This window comes from Oncorhynchus mykiss, chromosome 13 (assembly GCF_057628025.1).
Source record: "Oncorhynchus mykiss isolate SJ-2025 chromosome 13, ASM5762802v1, whole genome shotgun sequence".
In the NCBI taxonomy this organism is placed as follows: Eukaryota; Metazoa; Chordata; class Actinopteri; order Salmoniformes; family Salmonidae; genus Oncorhynchus; species Oncorhynchus mykiss.
The window spans coordinates 43422142-43448759 of record NC_143034.1 but is presented as its reverse complement, the minus strand read 5'-3'; the positions used below and the strand labels follow the sequence as shown (position 1 = coordinate 43448759).

Below are 26618 nucleotides of genomic sequence, written 5' to 3'. Positions count from 1 at the left end.
ATATAACTTGCGGCGGTGGCAGTTAATAAACACTTACAGGGCTCTTAGACACACACATGTCGGTAAAGCCGGATTTTCTAGTTCACTGCGAATGACACCACCCTGGATAAGTCTGAACAATGTGAGCCAGCAAGTTGGCAGCCATTTTTATTTGACAACGCCCAATTACCACAATGAAAAAGTCACATGTGGCAGAGCAGAATATACCAGAACATTTAGAAACATCAGTGACAGACAGCGCAATTCATCTGGGCGTCACCTTTTGAAAAAATGTATATGGATGAGTGTCACGTTGAGAATTGGTGGCTATGTTCCTGTATGGGTAAAACAAACGCTTATAAAGATAATATATTATTAATAACTTACACAAAAAAAAACAGCTGACATTGTATCATTATTGTTTAAAGGTTAAACAATGGCAGTTTTATAGGCTATGCAACCATAGTCGAAGGCATGCACAACATTGTAAATCTACATATCATGAATGCACGTCTGGCTATATTTCATTCGAAAGCAAGGACTGTCTATTACATTCTACTGGGGATGCAAACACTCTTGCTCCTCTCTCTGTCTGCCGGTGCGGTGGCACCCCCCACCCCCTCCCCCCCTTCGCTCAGCTGCTAGCGCTCGCTCTACAGCCTAGCGCTGCTGTTAGGAGGAAAACCTGCCTTCATTCATAAAGTCTGTAAACTACTCGAGAGTACTACAGCATCGTGGAAGAGGCGGTTCTCCGAGTAGCTGCACCGCCCACATAGAGAGGAGAAAGGGAGGGGAGGGGGAGAAGATAGAAGCAGTCATTGGATAGAAGAAAGGAGGGAGAGTGTGGCTACAATGTATGCCAGAGAGCACGCCTGACGCACACAGGGGGTATATAGCAAGGGTTTGGCTATGCTAGTGATATCGAGCAGTGACACATTTCTGATACATGTGAACTGTTTTCGACGAGTGCCAGATGAATCGTTGCTACAGTTGACGTGGACGATTTGATTCTCGTCGCTGCACTGTTCAGGAGAAGCCAAGCCTCATAGCGTGCAGAATAGAACCACGTAGGCTACTTTTCTATAACGTTTGACATGACTCATGGAGCAGAAACCTAACCGCACATCCTTACATTCGCTTTTAATTTGATGTCGACATGACTGCTGGTTCTAAAGAGATCGAGATTAAGGGAGTGTTTAAATGGTTAGCCTGTATTTTATATGCATTATAGCCTATACATTAATTATCAAAGCCTCATGGGTCCTCATAAACGTGCAAAATGTTTTTCTTAATTGCAACCATAACGTAGCATAAAGATGACAACAATTATGTTCCATTTGGATCCAAACTTTAGATCTGTGTTGTCAAAAGTTAGAGCATTCATAGGGGAATCTCACTCATTTTGCATGCAAGCATCATGCCAATGATCGCAAACAAATAATTAAATACTAAGGGAGAATGCGTACTAGTTGAACGAATTCGTGTTAACATCAGTATTATATAAACCCAAATAAAATGCAACAATTGTCAATTTTATTCACATTGTTTTGCCAGAGTAACAACTTTAGTGTCGTCAACTCATTGCTATCTAATCTACACTATGAACAGAACTTCGAAATCTTTGAATTCTATAATGAGAAATGTACATATTTCCAAACAAAATTCTTTAAGATAAACAATTCTTCCCCACTAATAATATAAAGCATTAACACCGAAGAAACAAGAAACAATTACATGACGAAAACACTGGTGAACGTTTGTATATTTGCTCACTCTACCTAGTTGTATATGATGTTACAGTACGTAAACGTTGTCTAAACTCAGATTTCTGTATTCTGTCTCTAAATGCTGGCAATCACTAGTAGCACCATATCACCAAGTAACATTCCGAGTATGTGTAAATGCACTTGGAGAATGAAGGTGATTCAGATTCTGAGAGAACTGATATACACCTAGGCCTACTGCTATAAATCTGATATCAATCACTGATAATTGTCTGAACTTAAATTTTAAAAAATAAACTTGGAAAACTGAACAGCACTAAAGTTGATGTAACAAAATTATCATTTTGTTGCTTTATTATACATCAAGATACATTATATTCTCGGCTTAACTCCGATGTTAAACAACTATCAGAGTACTTTAGGATGCACAGTGAATAACATGAATATACGTGAGAATAGAGAGTGAGAGGAGACAAACATTACTCCTAAATTAGAAAAATGAAAACATGATGAAAAGCTAGTTGTCTTAAATCTGACAGTATTAAACCATTGTGCCCACACCTTAATGAAATCACAATGTTACCACTGCAATGTTCCCGAATTCAAAACCACTCCTTTACATCTCAATTAAGCCCAGAAACCTTTACCACTAATTAACATATCATACTCAAAAAAGTTATTACATATCTTTACACATAAATTAAATTAATTGAATAACAAATTCATATCCATATAGTAATAACAGAAATTGTATTGTATTATACTCAATTATACAGTAATATTTCCAGTTCAATTTATAGGACCCTGTCCAAACGGTCAGCATTGGGGTAAAGCCTGTCCTTTGCCAGAATGTCCTTTTCTATCAAGTACACGTCGTGGTAAGTGACATCCAATTGACCACAAAGTTCTATGCCAACAACACCATCATCTTTAGTTAACTCTAAACTTGGTCCAACCAGAAGCCTTCTGTGAGTTCCACTTTAGAAGAACAGAGAAGTTATTCTTCCAATTTACCTTTAAAAAAGCAAATAAGGATTTGGACTAAATAAGATTGTCCTACTTTCAGAGAATTTAGAGTCCTGGATCAAATTAAAACACCTCAAAAGTAACAACGTGTGAGGTAGTCACTGACTACAATGCCCATGTACCTCTGTTTTCCCCAGTCACATATCAACAGATGAACAAAAATAAACACTTAAAATCTGCCTCGAAAAACATCGACCAAAATATCCATATTCATCAAGATGACCACAAACAGTTCTCATAATCTTACTTGAAAAATCTGCTAAATGTAACAAGCATCTCCAACTTCAAAGTTCACTTTGAGAGATTAAGAGAGAAAGAGAGAGGGAGAGAGAGAGAGAGAGAGAGAGAGAGAGAGAGAGAGAGAGAGAGAGAGAGAGAGAGAGAGAGAGAGAGAGAGCAAACTCGAGCCACAATGTTCTTGTGTTTCAAAAACAAGAGGGTGGTTTCTTCCTCGGAGGGTGTGACGTCAGCCCTGACTTTGTTTTGAATCAATGAACCCCAAGTACCTATAGAACGTCCAGAATGTGGGGGCCAGTCCACCCTATATGCAACTGACTCCTAGGAACAGCCAAGGCGCCCCACCCACGCCCGTCCTTCCTCTGTTTTGTCCCCTCCTCATGTGCAACTTCCAACACACAGCACAACGCCATGGCTGCTGCCCAAAACATTGATAGAGGAATGTCAGGTAATGATCATTGATAGAGGAATGTCAGGTAATGATCATTGATAGAGGAATGTCAGGTAATGATCATTGATAGAGGAATGTCAGGTAACGATCATTGATAGAGGAATGTCAGGTAATGATCATTGATAGAGGAATGTCAGGTAATGATCATTGATAGAGGAATGTCAGGTAATGATCATTGATAGAGGAATGTCAGGTAATGATCATTGATAGAGGAATGTCAGGTAATGATCATTGCTGATCAACATGGCAAAGATATTTGGGCTCTGGATTCTAGTAAAAAAAAATACATTTTTAAGAAGCACTAGAGCTCAACTCTGTTAACTATTTGTTATGTTTGGTACAGTCCACATAGCACTAGAGGAGAGAAATAACGAGTTAAAACGAATACAACTAAACTAGTTATAAACTAGTTGACAAATAACATTTATGTCAAGCATTTTGCTCAATACTTGAACATTGACGCAAGGACACACTACGTCATAATTCCATTGTATTGTTTCAGGTAGATTGCAAATCTTTTTTTCACATTTACTTGAGGTATCAGAAGTCCTTCTAAGAAATGATACAAACTGCAGGGAGTCTCTGTACATGTGTGTTTAATCAACGTTCAACGAATCTATCAAATTCCCAGACTCAAAATATTAACATTTACATTTTAGTCAATCAGCCGACGCACTTATCCAGAACGACTTACATTTAGTGCATTCATCTTAAGATAGCTAGGTGAGTCAACCACATATCACAGTTAGAGTAAGTACATTTTCCTCAATAAACTAGCTATCAACAAAGTCTTGTAACAGAATTATTACTAGAAGTGAAGAGGAATTGAAACACATTCAAACTCACTATGCAGAGATCAATCAACACCTTGGTTATCAAACCTACAGGTAACTGCCAAAATAAAGGAAACACCAACATAAAGTGTCTCAATAAGGTGTTGGCAACTTGTGGTGGCCCCAACACCCTATTCAGACACTTTATGTTGGTGTTTCCTTTATTTTGTGATTTGAAACGTGTTTCAATTCCTCTTCACTTCTAGTAATACTTCTGTTCCAAGACTTTGTGGATAGTTACTTTATTGAGGAAAATGTACTTACTATGACTGTGATATGTGGTTGACTCACCTAGCTATCTTAAGATGAATGCACTAAATATAAGTCGTTCTGGATAAGTGCGTCGGCTGAATGACTAAAATGTAAATGTTAATATTTTGGTGTTTTGTTGATGGCGGTGGAAAACGCTGTCTCAGCTGACGCTCCAGAATCTCCCATAAGTGTTCAATTGGGTTGAGATGTGGTGACTGAGACGGCCATGGCATATGGTTTACACCATTTTCATGCTCATCAAACCATTCAGTGACCTCTCGTGCCCTGTGGATGGGGGCATTGTCATCCTGGAAGAGGCCACTCCCATCAGGATAGGAGTGCTTCACCATAGGTTGAAGGTGATCACACAGAAGGGCTGTGTATTTATTGGTGTTTACCTTTCCCTCTAAGGGGATGAGAGGACCTAAACCACGCCAGGAAAATGCACCCCACTCCATAACCGAGCCGCCAGAACCCTCATTTACTCAAGTGTTTCCTTTATTTCGGGAGTTATCTGTATATGGATAATGAAGACGAGGATTAAATGTTGACCCAATGGCATCCCAACATGCCAGTCATTTTAATTAGACCCTTAAATGAAAACCCTACAAAAACAAGTTTTATTCATAACATCGGTCAGAGTGTGTTCAACCTCATCCTTTTTCGTATGAGACTGAAATGACGCCTGCGACCACAACTGGGGAGGGAAAATACAGTCGTTCATTCTCAAATAGCAAAGCAACCAAACATGTTTGCTGGACAAAATTAAATCAATATGGAACATATTTCAATAGATCTAGATCTCATCGCTCCTCGATCTATGTGCTCAGCAACTCAGCAAATACATCTCAATCATGAAATCCAACACCACACTTACATCCATGTCAGCATGTGTCCTGTGTGTAACATGGCACACACTCCCAGTATGATGTGGCTAGTATGAGGTGGCTCACTCAGGGTATGGGGGAGGGGGGTTGAGTAAGGGTGTAGGTTTGTAAGCTGCCCTCGCTCCCTCTGCCTTGTAGTGTGTGTGTGTGTGTGTGTGTGTATGCGCGCGCAAGGGTATAGCATGGCCATACCAGCACATGCCTGTTTGGCAGACATGTGACCTGGAGGCTCCATTTTAACTGATTCAGAGTCAGAGCTGTGAGACTGAGGGAAAGAGCGAGAAAGAGAAAGAGGGAGAAGGAGCGATAGAGGGGAAAATAATGGAGGGGAGAAAATGGGTCTTCACTGGGCTCTGTAAGGCCTCATAAGAGAATAATAATAATAATAAAATACTTACACATCATTTGACACACCCACTTCTTACCACCTTATATCCACATTTGAATTGCAGCAGAGACATGTCTATATCAACTTATCCGAACACTTATCTTCATACATCTAAAGTAATCATCCTCACTGATATGAGACTATTTCTATCTTTTTCCATTGATGTTGCCCTCTAATTCAACCCATTTTAAAGCATGACATAGGCTTATTTTTGTATATATTCAAGTATTTCCTTAATACTGCAGTAGGCTAAATCAGGGTCACACAGAGTGTTTCTTGGTAGTCTTAAACAAATCTACTTTGAAGCAAAAGTATACACCTCATACACATGGTTATGGGCTTAAAAAAAGAAGAAGACCTGTACAATTTCAGTTAATGTCTTGAAGTGTATAACATTGTATAACAGTTTGCATCCCAATATTACACTTTATATACAATCACAGAAGACTGAAATAAAAGAAAAGCGTTTGACATAGAAACACTGGATTTTTGGCGGTAAAAAAAATATAATACATGTTTATTAATTATGAAGTTATTACAAAGATGAATAACATTCCACCCATGAGGCCATTAGGTCTTTAGTCTGCAGGAAAGGGCTACAAAAAAACTCTAACTGTCACCAAGGTCAATGGATCTGGTAAAGGAAACCCCATTAACACATCACTGTTAACAAATATCAAGCCATCCTTGCATGTGCCCCAGCTACATCACAACCTTCTTAACTGTATGGGAAGGTTTACATGAAGTAGTCCGGTCATTCAGTAACTAGTTGAGTTGGGAAAATGGTGATGACTTCTATGCACTGACAGAGCATGGCAATACCGAGAGTGTTTACCCGTGAACGACAGAGCTATTTGGTCACTAAAGACATACTTTAAAATATAGATAAATGACCCGTAACCCTTTACTCAGTTCAGTCACAATTATTTTCGTTGTCTCAATAATTGGCCATTTTTGGATGTCTAAAATAACAACGCTTTCTCACCTGTGATGCAGCAAAATAATTAGTTTATAAACCATAGTTTAGTAAGGCTCAGTAACACTTTTATATGTGATGTCATATTACATACTTTAAAGACATATTTTATTTTTCAATTCAATACTATGAAAAATGTCGTTAAGATTTCATTCATTTGAAGACAGTTTTCAAAAAGTACCAACGACTTCTCCATTGAGCGCAAACATGTTACCAGCATTAGATCATTATTCATATGAAAACAATATTTCATAAATCAATAGTTATTCCTTACAAAAAGGTAAACATTCTGATTAGAATCCAAGAACCCCATTGTAAGTTAATATCAGAACATAACACAATTATGAATCTTTGGCCCACACAACTCCACAATCCTTAGATCTTGCTACTACGGCGACTACCATGAATCCTATCACGTTCCCACTTCAAGCTGCAGACAGTCTTTCAATAACTTCATTGAGCTATTCAAAATGTATTATGAAAATGGAAGTAATTCTCAACAGTCCATTAACTTAGAAAATGTAGAAATCAACTTGCCAAAGGACATGCTGTCCACAAAAGCTTTATCTTCCTCAGCTCTTTAATGACCTTGTACAGTACATACAAGATGTGCACTGGAATTGAATCTGTTGCTTGTCCTTAACAAAGTTTACAGCACCTATGCTTTCCACACCTGGGATCTGCAAACCCCCTTGTGAGTCAATGATGAGAGCACGGCTCTGAGTGGGAATCCACTCATATGAAACAGGATTTGGATGTTAAGACATACAAACTATGATTTTTGATGTTGTTGAAAATGTATAGAATTTGGCTGACAATTTAGAGCTCCGCTACTATGGAACCTATGGTCTACACCACTGAGAAGTGGGCCACGGATTTCTGAAGACAAGCAAAAAATACCCTCTCTCTCCCGGACGAAACCTTCCACATTCCAGCACCCAAGACCGACTGTGACACCCACAGAAAGGAGATGGGAAGAGAGTTGCTAAATCCACACGAGGAGACGCAACACCTCTTAAAGCAGAGCAGAACAGCAAGGGGACTGACTGGGGAAGCTCCGCCCACTAGGCTCTCTGCTCATTGGTGTCCAAGTGCACAGGGAGCACTCTGGAACAAAATGGCTGCCCTGGCTGATCAACCAGGTGGATGATGAAGCACATTCATGACAAACAACATTTGGGTCCTTTATGAGAAGAGGTGATTAAATGCAACAGAGCTAGTGAAAAGGGACTCTTCTCCTGCTGTGAACCAAATCTAAGGAGAGGAAGATCGTTGACACTACACAAATTGTCAACATCGTTGGCTATGAAATGAATAATCAACATCTTGGCATTTAATATTTATCCATTCAAAATGTGGAAACACATTCAAACGTATTTGTGAACTAATGAATGTATACTCAAGCAAAAAAAACTACACAAATAGGCAACATCAGAATAGCCCAGGAAGGGCCTCCTGAGTGGCACAGTGGTCTAAGGCACTGTATCGCAGTGCTAGCTGTGACACTAGAGATTCTGGGTTCAACGGGAGACCCATGGGGCGGCGCACAATTGGCCCAGCGTCGTCCGGGTTAGAAGAGGGTTTGGCCGGCAGGGATGTACTTGTCCCATTGCACACTAGTGACTCCTGTGGTGGGCTGGGTGCAATGCATGCTGACACGGTCGCCAGGTGTATGGTGTTTCCTCCAACGTATTGGTGCAGCTGGCTTCCGGGTTAAGTGGGCATTGGGTTAAGAAGCAGTGCAGCTTGGTTGGGTTGTGTTTCAGAGGACGCATGGCTCTTGACTTTCGCCTCTCCTAAGTCCCTATGGGAGTTGTAGTGATGAGACAAGACTGTAACTACCAATTGGATACCATGAAAAAGTGGGGAAAAAAATAAAAGAATATCTTGGTCACTTTGAAAGGAATAATGAACATCTTGGCATACAACATTTATCCATTCAAACTGTGAAGTAATTCATGCTTAAATTCAACTTTTAAGATAAATTAAGAGCAAAGGTTTGAGAAAATAAATGCGATGATGTCATTTAAATTTTCAAGCAAAACAAGTGTTTCTGTCTACAATGTGGGCCATGAACTTAACGTGAATTACATGTGAAAAATATCCAGCAATCCTTTGATGATGCCCAAATGTGACTACATTAAAACTCTCTGCAGCACTATATATTATAGCACATGAAGTGGTAATAACATGGTAATAAGATTTTAACAAGATGTTAGTTTCTCCCCAATGAAAACATTACTTCAATATAATTTAATAAACAGAACTAAAGATAAAACCAGTCACACCTTTTGTAATAATGTATCCAGTTGGAATTTTCACACAGTGAAATGAAACAAGACACGTGGCAATGGATGCATATTATGACTGTCTATTAGTCGTTTGTTCTGACTGTGGCCACTGTCAGAACAAGAGATGCTGAGAGATGCGGAGTACTGTATGCCGTCTAGAGCTGCAACCCGGAGGCATATCTTAGCTTCCTTTGGGTTTGCAGATGCAGAATAATACAGAGGCTCTGCCCTGTTCCCTCTGGCCTTGCTTTTTTTCCCATATCAACTCGGAAGGATACAAAGGAACAGGCGTGATAGACATAGCACTGATAGACAATTTCATAACAAGCCATCATAACAAGGCAACAAGACAAGCTTGTCTGCATTGAGTTTGGGAAGCCAAAGTCTCGGAGAAATCCAATAAGGATGTTTGACCTCCAGACGGATTCAATTTGATGAGTCAAACTCACAAAAATGAAGGAGATTGCACAAGATGCACACCCATAACGCTATTCATCTTTTAATTTTCTCCACATTTAGAGGGGAGATGGCATTCAGTGTTAAAGGAGCCTTTGTCCTTGAATACATTTTTACAGTTTGGTCATTTAGCAGACACTGTTATCCAGAGAGACTTACAGTCACTGCATTCAACTAGGTAAGACAACCACATATGGGTCTTTCCACAGACCACAGCAAACGTACTGATAGTGTAATACATTTTAATACAAAGTTACTAAATACGAGGATGTCAGTTGGATCTAGCTGTTACTGTGTCAGGTTAACTTATTTACAAAAAGCCGCATCATATTGGAGCAGAAGCTATATGTGACAACTTAAAGAGAGGACATCTCCCAACCTCAACAGTTTATATGATAGAAAGAATATTTCAGAAAAATGTGCCTTTGACATGTGCCCTTGGTACACATATTTCCTGTGAAGTTTGCAAAAACTCTAAAAAAGCAACAAAAAAAAAAAAAAACGATAGAGCACTGTTACATTTTTACAGCAGTCAACTTCAGGTTTGAAAATATCCACATGGATAGCAAGAGAGGGACTTCAATTACACAGAATAACTCTGCCACAAGAACCACTGACATAAAAAAAACTATAGCTCCTTGATCTTAAATTTCTCCTATTGCAAAATATATTTTTAAGCAATTAGGTCTAAGGGGCAGTGCCTGCCGTCTTCCTACCCCTTCATGCACACACACCCCTCTCCTCCTCCGCTTTGCCCCGGGGGAAACTTTGGGAGTGTTTACTGTGTTCCTCACCCATCCGAGCCTCCAGAGAGGCCGGTTCACAAGGCACACAAAGAAAGGTCAGGGGTGAGGGGGCAGGAGGCCCCTAACACAGGGAAGCACTTTTTTGTTTGTGTGTTGGGGGGGGGGGGGGGGGGGGGACAGACACACACACACGTTCTGCTAGACTGAGCGAGGCTGAAGACTTTGTATTCCAGGAACGGTGAAGTAAGTAAGTAAACATCCGCTGACTGTGTTACACAGAGTAAATAAATGTGATAACTAAAAACAAATCAACCAACACCCCTTAGTCGTGTAAGCTCTTCAGATTCAGGCCAGACATCACAAAAGGCACGCTTACTTTCAGTTCTACTCCATTCATAAATGTTCTATTTGGCATTTATTTAACTCTACGTTGATGTTTTTATTCAAACCAAACTGAACAGTCTGTATAATATCATAAAGGAGAGTAAAGGACCTGATTTAACTTAACAAAGTACTTTAAAGTGTATGGGCACAACCTAAAGCATGAATCAGACTGAATTGTATCACTGTGGGAGGCTGTTCCTTTTCTTGCTTGGAAATAACTGGTACCTGCTTCGTGCCGACCCGGTAGCAATGAACCTGCCGTTTCTACTTGTAGAATCGTAATGCTCATCAGTGGCCAACAACTTGACTTTAAGCCAATCAGAGAGCATAAACCCCCACGTGAGGAAGCCAACAGGAGTGACAACAAAAAGGGAAAAAATAGGGCATTTTACATCCACGGTTAAATGTCATGAGCCAATCACACTTCATATGCAATGTAGCTTATGGGATGGTAACTAGCGAAGTGCACTAGTGCAATGCACACAACACAAAACACTTCCTCCAAGCTAGATAACTAGTATAGACACTGTAATTAAATTAGCTGCCGTGATAGGTCAGTCTGCTTAACTAGCTAGCTAGCTATGCTGTGCTAGCTAGAGAATATGTTAACATTAGCTAGCTAAATATTTGGCTATGGGCTGGCACTGGCAGTAGGGGATTATGATCTTATCATCTTGTTAGGTAGTTATCTAGCTATGGCTTTCTATAAAATAGCAACATTAGCGCAGATAGCTATATAGCTAGCTAACATTGGAATCTAGACCATAAAAGAAGCAACACAAACAGACATGTATTGCCAAACAACGCTACTGCCACCTTCTGGTTTGGAGTATTTTAACATGGCTGAGTGGCTGACAACTTCAAGGTCTTTGCTGGATGAACACAAAAGTGATTGACTGGCAACACTGTTCAGAGGTGCTAATTACTGTCTGAAGGCAAATGTTTGACAAGCCTACCACAGTGTCTGAACTATAAGTGTCAACCCGTCTACCAATCCATGAAAAACACATTTAAAGAATGCATCATAAATTCCCACCCAATTTGTTATTATAGTTAACCTGTGCATTCTGTGCTTATCTGCCCCGTCAACTGCCCTTTCTATCCAGCTGTTTGGTGCAGAGCCACCCCTGGAGAAATACACTCTCAAGGAGGCTTCTTCTGGGTGACGTGCCCTTGGATGGGTGGGATGGAGTGGAGTGGGACGAGCCTCCGTCCGTCTACACAGGGACAACTCAACTCTACCCCGGGGCATCCCTGCTGTGTGTGTGTGTGTGCGTGTGCGTGTGCGAGTGCGTGCGAAGGGTGGGAAGGGCTGGTTTCCCTTGCATTTCAATTGTAGCTCGGAAAAGCCTGACTCTCACACATGGAGACAAATCCATTTGGCTGCACACTGACCCCAACCGAGGGGATCGCTCCTTTCCTTGCTCCACCGCCATATAGGCTCTCCCATTCAACACAAAACCCAAAGATATCCTATTTTTTTCTGTCCTCTCCCCTCTGCCTTTCTTTCTTTTCACCCTTGGCTTCATCCAGGTCAACGGTTCACATTTTTACCAAGATTTATGAGACACGTTGCCAATCCCCCTGCATTTTTTCCACAGCAGCCATGGTTGGTTGATGTGTGTGTGTTGGTAGGGGGACAGGGTTGGGGTGGATTTAGAGGCTAGTGGTGTCCATGGCAAGTCCAAAGCTGCGAGAAGATCTGAAGGGAGTAGGACTCAACCCCTTTAAAAACAGGACAGATGGTCCAAACCAGAGAGGGGGAAGAAGACACATTAGCAAGGGGTTGGGGGTTTCTTAAAGGGACAGTGCACATTTTCCCTCAGCTAGACCCCTCCAACAGAATCCCTTCCCTCTTTCCAATACATACACACAGAAATGGACACGTCTCTCTCGCCATCTCCACAACCCACACAAACCCCCAACTGGATTGTCTTTCCTTCTGAAAGCCCATAAGGAAGTCCTTCCATGCAGCGTCCCTGCCTCTCCTCCCTCCACTATAATCGGCAACTGATGCCCCGGAAAGAGAGCGAGCAGCTAATCATATGACCCTGTAGAGGAGCGCGCGTTCATGTATGCGACAGCTCTCTTTCTTTCTCTCTTTTTTTGTCTCACTTTTTCTCATTCACTCACTCACTCACTCACTCACTCACTCACTCACTCACTCACTCAGATGCTCGCACGCACTCTTTCTCTCATTCTGCCTGGCTGGCAAAAAGTTGTGTATCCGGAATGTAATAGAGTGCAGAACATGTCTTTCTACTCTGGGTGTGTGAGAGGTTGGGTGTGTGTGCCAGCTGTGAGTGGATGTGTGTGTGTGAGAAAGAGCAAGAGAGAAGGAAAGGGAGGGAGCGAGGGACTGCCTTTTTGTGTGCTGCAGCGTCAACGGCCTCTCGGCGCTGCACACAGGTGTTCCAGCCAGCTGATTGGTCGCACCCCCTCTCTCCCAACGCCCCCGCCCTCGCCTTTGGTAGTAGAACAATCGTAAGAGGAAGAAACAGTGAGTTTGCTGGTTGCTGGCTTGAGACAGGCAATGGGAGCAATACTACAGCACTACTAGGGGGCTTGATTGATGCAGATCAAGGACATTTCATACGTAACACATATTTCAAGGAAGTTTGTTTGCAACGCGGGAAAGAAAAAAAAAACAACAGGACCTGTTTTTTTTTTTTACATCTTTCAATGTACATTTCAAAGTATTTTCAAACATTTTCAATTAAACTTTGTGAAACATTATTTGAATAATCATATTACTGGGCTTTTCCCTCATAATAAAATCCCCCTTGTAACCTCCCCATTTAACCCTATATATAACAACAAAGAACACCACCCAACTTTAAAACTGTAAATATGCAAATATGTTTCTTGCAACCAATAAGAGGACGAACACAACTAATACATTCAGTTCCAAATCTATAAAACCCAGAGGACAACGTCTTTTGTTCACATAAGCGCAACAGTAACAGAAAGCCATACTGGATGGATAGGAGGCAAATGGGAAGATAATTACGGAATAGTTAAAAATATACATATATATTTACAGTAATGAACGCAATCAGGAGTACAGGGGGGTATGCTTTCTTTTTCACAAAGCACTCCAGCAACTACCCTGCTCCCCAAATACAGCTGTGCCCAAAGCGTTCAATTGCCAATCGCTGCATTCCACTGGGCATAGACAAGTGGCCTGGAGGCCAGCAAACACTGGTCATGATGTCACGATAGGACGCCAACCTTTCTTTTTTTTTGTTTCAGGTTCTCTCAGGGTGGTTTTGGGTGATACTAAAGGGGGGTGTGATGTGGGGGAAGTAGTAGGCTATTTTTTTTTACCAGCACCTGGCATTTAAGAGGGGGTCTGGAACGTCCCTTTGTTTCAACATCTCTCAGAAGTGTAGGCACATCATAATAGGCCCACCACATCATTGCAAACGGCCATGCTCGAGCTAATTTAGCATTCCTCATTAAGCTTAAAGCAGTGAAGCAGGGCCATGAGTTTGTGTGCAAGTGTGAGTGGAAGAGGTGTTGTGCACACAAAAGCTGTACACACCCACATTAAAAGAGTAGTTCACTATTTTACAACTCTACAACACTAAATCAACTCCATATTTGGTTTGATGTTCCTTAAAGGTGATTTGGCCATTTAAAAATGCTCACATCCTCCTATCCCTTCCATTGATTGTTAGCTTGTGGTGGCTAAAGTTAGCTGAAGTTTGTAGTGTCTGTTTAATAAAGAAAACTGAACCATGGATTACAGTTTCTCCTGGCCCATAGACTACTTTCAGGGTGTGGAAGCATCTAACACCAAGTTGTAAAATAGTGAACTACTCCTTTAAATCTGAAAATTCACAACAACAAAAAACATAATGTTCCACAGTTGCTTTTAAGAGTTGTGGCAAACTATACCAAAAATAGATAATATTTAAAGCTGCAATATGGAACTTTTTAACTTTTTGGGTGACCCGATGAAATTCACAGAGAAATGTGAGTAACAGATCTGTCATTCTCACTGAAAGCAAGTCTAAGAAGCAGTAGATTTGTTCTATGTGCGCTATTTCTATGCTTCCCATTCTTAAGTTTAATTTTTGGGTTGTTTACTTTTGGGTTTTGTACACCAGCTCCAAACAGCTTAAAATACAATATTGTTTGTTAATGAAAATATATTTAATAGCGGTTTAGATGGTACAATGATTCTCCACACTTGCTTGTTTTGTCTCATAAACTGAAATCAGATGAATTATTAGAATTTTAGCCACCAGGAAATGGCGGAGCGATTTCTACATATTGCACTTTTAACTTCATCTCAAACAATGTCTCCCATTTTTTCTTATAAAACATCAGATACAAGCTAGGAGTTGTCACAACAGCTTCATTATCATAGTAAGTAAGCATTTCACTGTGAATCTACACCTGTTGTTTACGAAGCATGTGACAAATAACATTTGATTTGGTAGGACATTTCAACGTAAATACATTTGTAATTTATAGTGTATGTACTTATGTCAGGAGGGACAGAGTGACGTCTGAAGATCCTTCCTCTATCACCCCTCCCCCTCTCACCTTTCTCTCTCGCTCCCTCTCTCTCTGACACACAACCACAACTCTACATCGTACTCTAGGTTCTACGTCACTCGCGGGCTTTAGCCCACCTCAATACTTAGGACGCTGCAGAAAGAACACGACTTGTGAAGATATATATTTGTGTTAATCAACAAGGGTGGCAACGTAAGCCAACACAAAGAAGCAATCATAAATACACAATCTAGCTTGAATATTTGAGAGTAGTCTAATTTAAGCACCAGTATGCAGAAAACAAACGAGATCAAGATAATATGTTGAAGTGACTTCAAATAGCCTATTTGTCCAAATTAGTGTTTTTACAGTAGGCGAAATAAGGTGGAACAACGAGTTGGTGTTGCACTCAAGTCACGTGGTTGCTCTAGAAGAGGACTGAGCCAAATGAGCAGAGTTTGAACCATTTTCTAATACCTCATAAAATGACCACTTTCTTCAAATGATGTTTGCCAGTAAAACTACTATGCCCGGGCTTCTCATCAAAATCAAATGAGGCTTTGCGTAGCATATTCATTGGAAATCTAAAACAACACAACTCGGCATAGGCTACTGCAGTAGCGTTTACATAATTCCCAAATAATTGATAGGCCTATTTATATGTTCGGGTGACAATGAGGGAACTATAAATATGTATTTGCCTGAATTTAAATTCCTAATGCTTGTTTTAACAGAATTTGGCCACCGCTAGTTGAGTTGTTGCGGCCATTTTGAGTGTCAGCAAGATATTAGGCCTAGTCGAAACATTCATTTTAAGCTTATGTTTAACTTCATGGTAAAGCCTACAGATGCCTAAGATCATCAGAATAGAACACTTAAACAGTTTTGCTACATTCATAGAGAGGAGTGAGTGCTTTGCAGCTGTGAATGAACGAACGAAAGAAAAAGGGCACCCTTTGCCATTCAGGATGAGGCTCGCCATTTTTCCCACTCAAGTGACGTTGGATGACTTCTCTCAGTGGGGGTGACCACGTGTTGTGTATCACCAAAGGTAGGCCTCTTCAGTAACACTGAAATGTAGGCTATTTCATGGGCGAAAACCTCAACACAACTATATTTATCTATGCCATTCAAGGTTGGTAATTTAAGACATATAGCCTCGTTCAAATTGCCCATAGGCCCATGCATATCCGTGCATTTGTTATTCAGACAAAGGTTATACGATTCCTATAGGCATCAATTAGTGTTATAATTGTTTTTCACTTATAGGCAAAAAAATCCACCAATGAATGACACTTGAATGGTAGGTTATAAAACATATTGATATTATTATTGCAATACAGCTATGACTTTTCCTTGTCAGGGCTACCGTCTATTACAGACTTGTATGTAGTCTATACGTTTACATCAGCCTACATACATAACACTTTTACAGATAGGGCCTAACATATGTTTGAATATATTTAGTAGATCAAAATAAATTGCCTTTGATTAAATGTCGTTTTTTAAAACAAAAGGCACAAAAAAGGTACGCCTACACCTGAATTAAAAACGGTTAGCCAAACCTCACAACTGTTAGAGCCTAATCTCAAACCCGCTCTTTCCTAGACTAATAATTTAAAAAATAACCTAAGTGTGGTAAAAGGTTAATGGTAGTGAATATTTTTGAAACTAAGCTAAACTTTCGTAATATGTAACTGGGTCAACTGTAATGGAGGGAGGGCTCAATGTCCCCATTTTGTTATAGCGTCTAAATAGATAGGATAAATAACCTAGGCTACTGAAATTATTTTTGATCGAACGGTCCATTGAAGTATTGTGAGTATTGCATTACATTTCAGCACAATATGTGTTTACTTCCATACACATGTATGTTTAATGACAAAATACGAATTAGACCAGAGCAAGAATAGGCATTGCCTATGCATGTACATATAACCATGCATTTTCTACAGGCCTACTTCATGATTAGAAACAGTCTTTTTCACATTTCTAACCTAGAGACCAAATTTATTGGTGATTCGACATAATAAAACATCGCCCAGACAACACCAAAACAACGTTCGTGTGCAATAAAAGCAAAAACGTAATTAAAAGACTTCACTCTTCATAATGAATAATCGCTGTGCAACAAATTACTGAAGTTTCAGTAGTTGCCGGGACGTGTATTAAACACATTTCAATCCCACATATTGACATAGCAAATCGATTGTCTCTAGGCTGTGCATGAAAATAAATTACCAACATACACAATGTAATCACGTAACTAATGCCACTAAACTCCAGAACATGACACTTAAAATGTGAAAAGTAGCTATGGCCTACACATATAAATAAATAATTATTCACACAGGAAGGCCTAGGCCTATGACAAGGCCTTCGGGAAGTAAAATGAACATGAGGTATTTAAGTGATGACGTTGCAATCAATATGAAATTCTCTGTGACAAATAAGTGTCCCAATAGTTAATGGGCATTCATCATTTTCGTTTTAAGAGTAGTCTTTAGTGCATACGTAGACAAGACTCGTGACACCACATACTCCACACATGAGTAGGCCACATCGTTCACAGCAATATAATTAAAGAGTAGCCTAAATACAAAAACTTCATTCAAATATTGGATTTGCGAGTCTTACTACTACACCCACACACCAGGCATATAACTCGACATCTAATGCGTGGATTAACTTAAATAGCAACATGTCCCTTCTGCAGCAAAATCCATACATTACCAGATGCAACAATTGAAGTGTTATTGGGGGAGGGTGCTAAATACCTTTGCTTCTTAGGGACAGAGTGTTCGACCTCAATATGTTTCCCATGGAGCTCCACTTTACCTGTAAAATAAATGTTTATGTTGAAAAAACGAGGCCATTTCCTCCATTCAGAGTGTAGAAAATGTATTGTATTTATTTGCCACATGGAAACAATATTTACCATGTGACTGAGTTGTGTGTTCCTTAATTGTGTCTCATGTTGTCTAATGTGCACGAATAAATGTCCAAGATTAGTAGTTAGGGTCTAATAACGCAATAGGCCTGTCATTCAAAGATGATGGGCAAGAAGTTACCCTCCTGGCTCAACTGGAAAGCCATTCAAAAATTGCGTTGTGTATTAACTCATCAACTCCTATATCACGTACACACATTGTTGGTATTTTACAACTCATTCATACACAGTAAAACATAACACGTATAACTTAATAGTCCATTTGAAAAGGACACTGTCAAGCATGTATTAAAAGCTGAAGATACACGTTTGCGTGTTCTTAGTGATCAATTGCAGGCTTAACACACGAGCAGCATGGCGTCCTTCGTGCTATATAGAACACACATCACATGCTACATATGTAGGAACTCATGAAGATACATTTAAGGAAATCAAGCACGTTCGTGACTTGTGAGAAGAATGGGAGAGTAATTTAGCAATGTAATGGTCAAGGCAATCAAAGCCATTAATCTATGAAAGAATAGTTTCGATGTATGCTTTTAAACTACACCTACAATCGCTATAGTGGCCTATTCGCCAAAAGGGGGAGGTGGAAGATTTAATTCTATAGCTCTACCGAGTACACAGAACCTAGTCATACAAGGCACCAGAGAGCAAGGCTTCGGTAAGTACAATAAAAGCGTGTGGCCATAAGGCCGAAATATAGGCATTTGGCTATCATATCCAGGACTAAACATGGGTTTTAGTGTATGTAAATTGACCTAAAATAGAATACGATTCGAGAAATCTGGATATCTTGATGTTCACATTCAAATAGGTAGGCCTATGTGATGGGCCCCCCTCTCCCTGTAAAAGTTGAGTATCTTGTTGTTCGGATAAGCACTTCATAAACCTTTCGTCGATTATTATAGGCCCATGGAATATATTTTCTTCGAAGTGTCTCTTAATTCTATCATACCTTCTACTGGACATTAACATTGGGACGCGTGAGGGGAGTGGGCAAGCCCTTATATATTTGAGCCTTGGTGGTTTCCCTATTGAATTAAATTACATAAAATGTAAGACGCTATTGAAGCGTTCATTTACGTTCAATTACTTACCAGAAAATGCTTCAATGGCTTTCATAGCCCATTGGTCGTCCGGACAATCAACAAACGCGTAGCCAGTTTTCATAAGAAACTGCCCAGAGTATGGAATCTTGTTGTCATCAAAGGTTTTAACCAAGTCCTCCGCAGTCACGTTTTCATTGAGATTTCCAATGTATAGCTTGTTCATGTTGAAAAATAGAGGTCCTCCAATTGAAATAAAAAAATCTGAGCAACAAAACTTTTTTTTCTTTGAAAACGCAACAAGATAGAGCTACCCAGGATGATCACAGGTTGAAAACACTTGCAAATGTCCACAAGCAGTAAAAGAAAACGAAAGACATTTATTTTCAAAGTAAAACTAAAGAAAGAGGAAAAAGTTGAAAGTAATGGTAATGTAATGTTGGAGTCTGATTAAGTCCAATACTGAAGTGGAGAAACCTTGACTGCAGCAACGCACGCGAATGTATCGCACAATGTAGAAATTGATCAATTTGAATTAATTTGATGGTGGTTATGGTGGAATAGTGGTAGAAGTATGGCGGGATCGGGAGAAATGTTTTCCTCTCTCTGCCCCTCAACCTCGAGTTGTACTCTGCACTGTCACAGATCCTTCTGCCTGGCGATGGCACCGCCTCTTAACCGACTCGAATTCACAATTTTTTTTGTTTGCAGCGAGGAAACCACGTGGTATTCGAGTAGCTAGAGAAAGGGCCAGCCTCCTGGCGGCGTAGCTTCCCAGATGAGTGTACGCAGCGAGCCTTCGTGCTATGCCACCGTGTTGTGTGCGTATAGGCTTTATGTATACGTAGCCCACACATGCGCGAGTGTGCTGGGCTTGTGTGCGGAATATCAGTCACCGGGAGGGGAGACTTCCTTCAAGATATGGATGTGTGTTTTGTCCTTTACAAATATATAAATAATTCGCAGGTTCTAGATAGGAACACAATGTATGACTATGGTGGCGGACGTGTGCGAGTTGTGGTCTCCGTAGTTTAATATCAGCTCTTAGCTCATATACCATTTGGTCATGACATTCTCTCTTCAGCCCAGCTCCAAAAGTCATCCCGCCTCTCCAATGCAATGCATTGTGGTAAAGAATTTGGTCGCCAGGAGGATGTTACATAAATGTAAAATCATGAGCTTTAAGTCATTTTCGAAAAGGCTCTAACAAAAGGTTGTGACATAGGCAACGAGGCCAACAGCAGTCAAGCAAGATACATTGTAACAAACTGCCGCGTGGGAGGAAATTGTTTGGGTTCATTGTAGCACTCGTAACATTGTTGCATTCGTCTGAAACTAGAAGGCCTCGCTGGAGCAACGAGTCCTTGGTTTGAGGTTATTCTTTGGCCATTTAGACAGCCTTTACAAGTGGGTGAATGACAATAGTCATGGTATGCAAATACGCCCAAGCCTCTTGGGTAACACAACTCGGCGAAATAGGCCATCAAAGCCAAAGAAGATATTTGTTTCTTCTGTTCTCATCATAGGACTTTGGGGAAACTGACAGCACGCAAAATGGAGGATCCAGTGTTGCAGGCCCAAAAAGCGCAAAGAGCAGCTTTTCATTGGAAGGGGAAATGGTAGAGCTTCTGAGGCAGTCAGTGTGCCTCGTGTGCTCCATCGAAAGTCGTGTATTTCATCATGAACAGTCACGAACTTACGTTATAGTGAGTTAAGTGTGTTTAATATAATCATGCAATTATCTCTACAGACAAAACGCTTACTTTGAATAAATAATGCGACAATGAAGCTGCATTGAGCCATTAGGTTGACTACTGAGACTGCAGCAATATACTGTATTCAACGTGGCATATAGGCATACTGTCGCTTAGTTGTAAAATGGCTCGCCTACAGACGTTGGAGGGTTAAAAACTCAAAATCTTCCAACAATTGTATTATCTGTAACACATGGCAACGACTCACGTTATAACACATGTGTTATGGAACTGACAATAATGTCACCGTAATTAATGCTATATGAAACATGCAAGTCGTGGGCTTGAGAACCAACAGCAAAATTATTTGTATGCTAATTGATTGTTTATTTTTTATTAATTACAAATTAAGACAAAACCTAAGTTTCACTTACATACTATAGAACCTGTTAGATATTAATAACATCATCTATAGCCTATTCCTCTTCAGCTTCACACAGTAGCTGCAGATAGAACAATGGCCGAATTGTACTGAAAGGAAACTGACCAGATTCTGTTTCAAATTAGCCACGAGTAAGCCTATAGAATAGGTACTGCATAGTTATTATACCAAGACCTTGAAATTCCATGTAACCACATGATATATGTTCACTTTTTATCTTTTAAAAAACGTTTTACAAACACACATATGCACATAATAAAAGTCAGTTATAAGATTTTTTTTTTTTTAACTGTAAAAGGCAAAAGGAACATACATTGTGAACGTGCATATGGCCAAAACATACTATAACATTAGAGGAAGAACATAGGCAAACACTTACAATAATACCTAAAACAATGGAATAATGAACACTTCGGGCTAATTGAGTTGATAATGAGGTCTTGGACTTCACACCAGGTTATAAAGATTCACAAAGACTAATGTAAGGAGGAACTGCCTCAGCCTTTGGCCCACCCTATATAATGTTTTAGCAACACTGTAATAGTATATACACTGTGTATGTTGAAAGCCATGACCAATGGCACCAGTCACTCAAAAAAACGAATGGTAGATGTCACTCAATATTGAGTCAACCCACAAATAACAAGTGCATGTTTTGTGTTATTTCGTTGATGTCATTTGTTGGGTGCAAAAAGTAGTACATTCTAGAACAAACTGTCACGTCAAAGGTTAATTGGTTCCTATACTATCACACTTTTAAATTTAATTTGTACCTTTATTTAACTAGGCAAGTCAGTTAACAACAAATTCTTATTTACAACGACGGCCAAACCCGGATGACGCCGGGCCAATTGTGCACCGCTCTATGGGACTCCCAATCACAGCCGGCTGTGATCCAGCCTGGATACGAACCAGGTACTATAATGCACTATAATGCTCTGAGATGCAGAGTCTTAGACCATTGCCCACTGTAAACAGGCTATTCAGTCTTCAGTCTGGCACAGTGTGGAAGTATTAGTCACTAGGGAATTGAAGTTGTAACCCGGTAGGTTGCTAGGTCAATTTACAAGATACTTAACATCAATTGCAGAAAATACCCTGAGGACAACAAAATGAATAACTCTAAATACTTGTAATGGTCTAAATGGAAAGGTTACAAAGTCATGTTTTTTTGCTTATGTCTTACATTGTGTTTTGTATCAATATGTTGCACTCACTACAACGATCAATAGAGTTATTATGGAGACCCACACACAACTGTGTTTGATAGGGAACTGGTATGTACAGATGCAGGGTCTTAATTTGATCACTCTATTGCAGGAGGTTTAAAAAGGCTTTTGAAGTTTGCCACTGAAATTTCGGACTGGATTTTCCCTTAAGAAAAATGTATTAACCTCTATAAAAATGTCAATTAATTATAATCCACATAATAATTCACATTTCCTGTTGCTGCAGTATAATTCTTCTGCTGTACCAAACTGGCTCAAATTAAGATCCTACATCTGTATGGGATCACTGGTATGTAAAACACACACTGGTAATGGCATACATTGAACCTAGCTAGAAGGTTTGATAACTTTATGAAACAAATGAGGTTCTAATAACTTCATCATCAAATCAAATTTTATTTGTCACGTGCCAAATAAAAGAGGTGTAGACTTTACTGTGAAATGCTTACTTACGAGCGCTTTCCCAACAACGCAGAGTTAAAAAGAAAAAAAAAGAAGAAAAAAAGAAAAAATTTGCAAATAAGAAAAAAAGCAAACAATAAAATAACAATAACGAGGCAATGTGTACCGAGTCAATGTGCAGGTGTAGGAGGTAGTTGAGGTAATATGTAGGGTAATGTGGGAAAACTATCCCCTTGGGGTAGAAACATAATCCACTTGTTTAGAGATACAAATTGTAATCAGATTTTAACAAAACAGTCAAATTTAAGGTAAGTGTGTTGAGGCTAACTGGCCCACTCCACAATAGGGCAACTTGTCCCCCGGCAATCCAATGCAAGTCAATGGTACCTAAATTAGCATTTTCTAAATCATGGAAATTATGTGATGCAAAAATTAAAAGAGGGATCTTATATCAAACCTCATCATAGTGAGAATATTAATAGTGAGATGTGCAGTGCCATTATGTTTCAATGTTTTTATTTTAGACTTTAGCTTTTAAGAGTTTATTACAACAACAAAAAATCGAAATAAAATATATACAATTGTTTTTACACACTAATCTTCGGGGGAACCAGTACCTCCGGACTTTGGAAAACATTTAATTAAATAATAAAAAATATTGTAAACATTAGCCACTTATTTCCCTTCATAGCTTGTTTGCCTTAGCATGACCATCATTCACATACCAAACATTGCTTTTGTTTTCGAATGCCAAGCCAGTCAAGATCCTCTGGATTATGTAGCCAACATATTGAAAATCAAGATCATTTTATTGTCCATTGTCCACGAATGTTCAACCAAAAAATGTGTGTTGTACTTTATCCCAACCCCTTTCGAAAGACACCAATAGCCTACACACACACAGAGGGTGGCGAAGTTAAAGCAGAGGGTCGGCCATAGTAGTTAAGGGGGTAAGTGCCTTGCTCAAGTGCACAACTGCAGGAGGTGGCATCTAGGATACAGGAGCACTGGTGCTTTTGATGTACAGAATCCCCTATTTGTGCTTTTCAACCATCTCTCTGCTGCTATATGAGTGAGGGGGACACTGACGATAACTTTGTTATAGAGGTAACAACAGAGAATGCTGTTCAATCAGTGCTATGCACTGCCGATTACTAACTCTGGCACCCCAATGAAAGGTTTTTCCACGTACAAAAACAGTTATGTCAGTTGATGTCTGATGGCACACATTGTTGTGTGTTCCAAAGCCTCATTCTTCTTCTTTGCTAGCTCACTGGTCTACCAGCAACATGAATGTCTGTGTAACAACAGCAGGTAGCCTAGCAGTTAGAGGGTTGGGCCAGTAACCGAAAAGTATCTGGTTTGAATATTTGAACCAACAAGGTGAAAAAAATCTGTAGATGTGCCCTTGAGCAAGGCCCTTAACCCTAATTTGTTCCATGGCTGATCCTGTAAAAACAACACATTTCACCACATCTATGTGTCAATTTGCAATTTTTGGTTCCAACCGGCATATCTTTGTGAGACGCAGAGTAGGTGAACGGATGATCTCAGCATTTGTGTTTCCCACATTGAAGCATGGAGGAGGAGGTGTGATGGTGTGGGGGTGCTTTGCTGGTGAAACTGTCTGTGATTTATATAGAATTCAAGGCATACTTAATCAACATGTCTAGCAAAGCATTCTGCAGCAATACGCCATCCCACCTGGTTTTCACTTAGTGGGGCTATCATTTGTTTTTCAACAGGACAATGACCCAAAACACACCTCCAGGCTGTGTAAGGGCTATTTGACCAAGAGGGAGCGGGATGGTGCTGCATCAGATGACCTGGCCTCCACAATCACCCTGACCTCAACTCAATTGGGATGGCTTGGACCACAGAGTGAAGGAAAAGCAGCCAACTAGTGCTCAGCATATGTGAGAACTCCTTCAAGACTGTTGAAAAAGCATTACTCATGAAGCTGGTTGAGAGAATCCTAAGAGTGTGCAAAGCTGTCATCAAGGCAAAGGGTGGCCACTTTGAATAACTTTTTTGGTTACTACATGATTCCATGTGTGTTATTTCATAGTTTTAATGTCTTCACTATGTTTCTACAATGTAGAAAATAGTACAAATAAAGAAAAACCCTTGAATCAGTGTGTCCATACTTTTGACTGGTACTGTATATATGGAATTCGAAGGGTGGTGTGTGGGTTGCTGTTTACATTGTGGGTTAAAAACTACACATATGGGAGAGTTATGGACATGCTGTGCAAACCAAAAGACAAAAAAACACCCACTTACTACTTTGACTTTCACCAAATCAGCTCACCTCCCCTTCTTCACTGGTAGTGGTGGTTGTGTGTGTATGTTGTTGGGGGAGGTGCAAAGAAAGAGGTCAAGAGGTTAGGATAAGCAGGGGTTATATTGGGCGGGAATGCAGAAGTAGAAGAATAGGGTCTCACCACCTTTTGCCTGATGGAACACCAGACTGCTTTTAAAAAAAAAATAGAGCCACTAGTTAGGTTGGCTGCGATACCCTCAAAATACCATGGAATGATTAGGTGTACCATCCTCAAAAAATCATGGTGGAATACCCTCAGAATATCAAGTCCCTGTGAATTTGCAACACAAACGTAATATTGTTGAGTTAAAAAAAAGGGTGAGACTCCCATTTACAAGTTACAGTGCCTAACACACAACATATTTGTGGGGATAACTTTGTGGGTGGAAATAACACCTTGAGCAACATTGATGGAGCAATGGAGATGAAACAAAGTATAGATCTGTATAGATCTAACATGGCAGCTAGTTTCTAACCTGAACTAACTTTATCCTTGTCACTCCACCTGTCTTGAAAAGTGATGTACTCTCAACCCCTTTCTATGAACACTGCTGATTTCTCTGTATTCTCCATTTGATATCTGAGTGATACAGACATCTAAGGAGGGAACTAAAACCGAAGCTGCATGAAATATACTCAGTGGGTCAGGCTGTATGGAGTTCAGCAATCGTACAAGGTCTTACCGAGTTCCCACTCTTACACTGGTATAATGGCGTCAATGGTACACGAGTAATAATGTTTCCATTTAATTATGTTTCTATTCAATGGTTAAATGGTGTTGGTGATATTCTATTTACCAAGATGTTCTCTCTTTTTCTTGTTACATTTAATGAAAATATAGCTTCATAAGCTACAGCATAAACCTTTGGGCTCACATAACATAACCTCAGTGGTGTAAAGTTCTTAAGTAAAAATACTTAAGTCGTTTTTTGGGGTCTCTCTACTTTTCTTTAGTAGTTATATATTTTTTCACGACTAACTTTTACTTCACTACATTCCTAAAGAAAATATGTACTTTCTACTCCCATACATATTCCCTGACACACAAAGGAATGTAACAAATGTCTGCGCATTAGTTACATTTCGAATGCTCAGACAAAACAGCGATATGGTCCAATTCATGCCCCTATCGATATAACATGTCATCCCTACTGCCTCTGATCTGGTGGACTCACTAGACACAAAGTGAGTGTTGGAGTGTGCCCCTGGCTGTCTGTAATTTTTTTTTTAAAAACAAGAAAAGTGTGCCATCTGGTATGCTTATTTTAAGAAATTTGATGTACAGCATTTACTTTTATTTTTTTTACTCAAAAATGACTATTGAGTACTTTTCCCACCACTGAACTTAAGTACATTTAAAACCAGATCGTTAATAATTCTACTCAAGTACTAT

At 39.8% G+C, this 26618-nt stretch overlaps 1 protein-coding gene and 1 long non-coding RNA gene across 5 annotated transcripts in view; one reads left to right on the top strand and one right to left on the bottom strand.

Annotated features, from left to right (window-relative positions):
• Positions 1-21781, bottom strand: part of LOC110486178 (insulin-like growth factor 2 mRNA-binding protein 1) — a 58662-nt gene extending 36881 nt beyond the window's left edge. For all 4 annotated transcript variants that reach the window (XM_021557594.3, XM_021557595.3, XM_021557596.3 and 1 more), the window contains exons 1-2: positions 19187-21781; positions 17914-17974 (exon numbers count right to left, since the gene is read on the bottom strand). In XM_021557594.3, the coding sequence (XP_021413269.1) occupies positions 17914-17974; positions 19187-19361 (236 nt within the window). In that variant the 5' untranslated portion in view covers positions 19362-21781. The remainder of the gene's footprint in view (positions 1-17913; positions 17975-19186) is intronic.
• LOC149978896 (uncharacterized) lies at positions 18409-25034 on the top strand. The gene is made up of 2 exons (XR_016485909.1): positions 18409-18750; positions 24648-25034. It is a non-coding gene; the product is annotated as an uncharacterized LOC149978896 (long non-coding RNA).
• The last annotated feature ends 1584 nt before the right edge of the window (positions 25035-26618 follow it).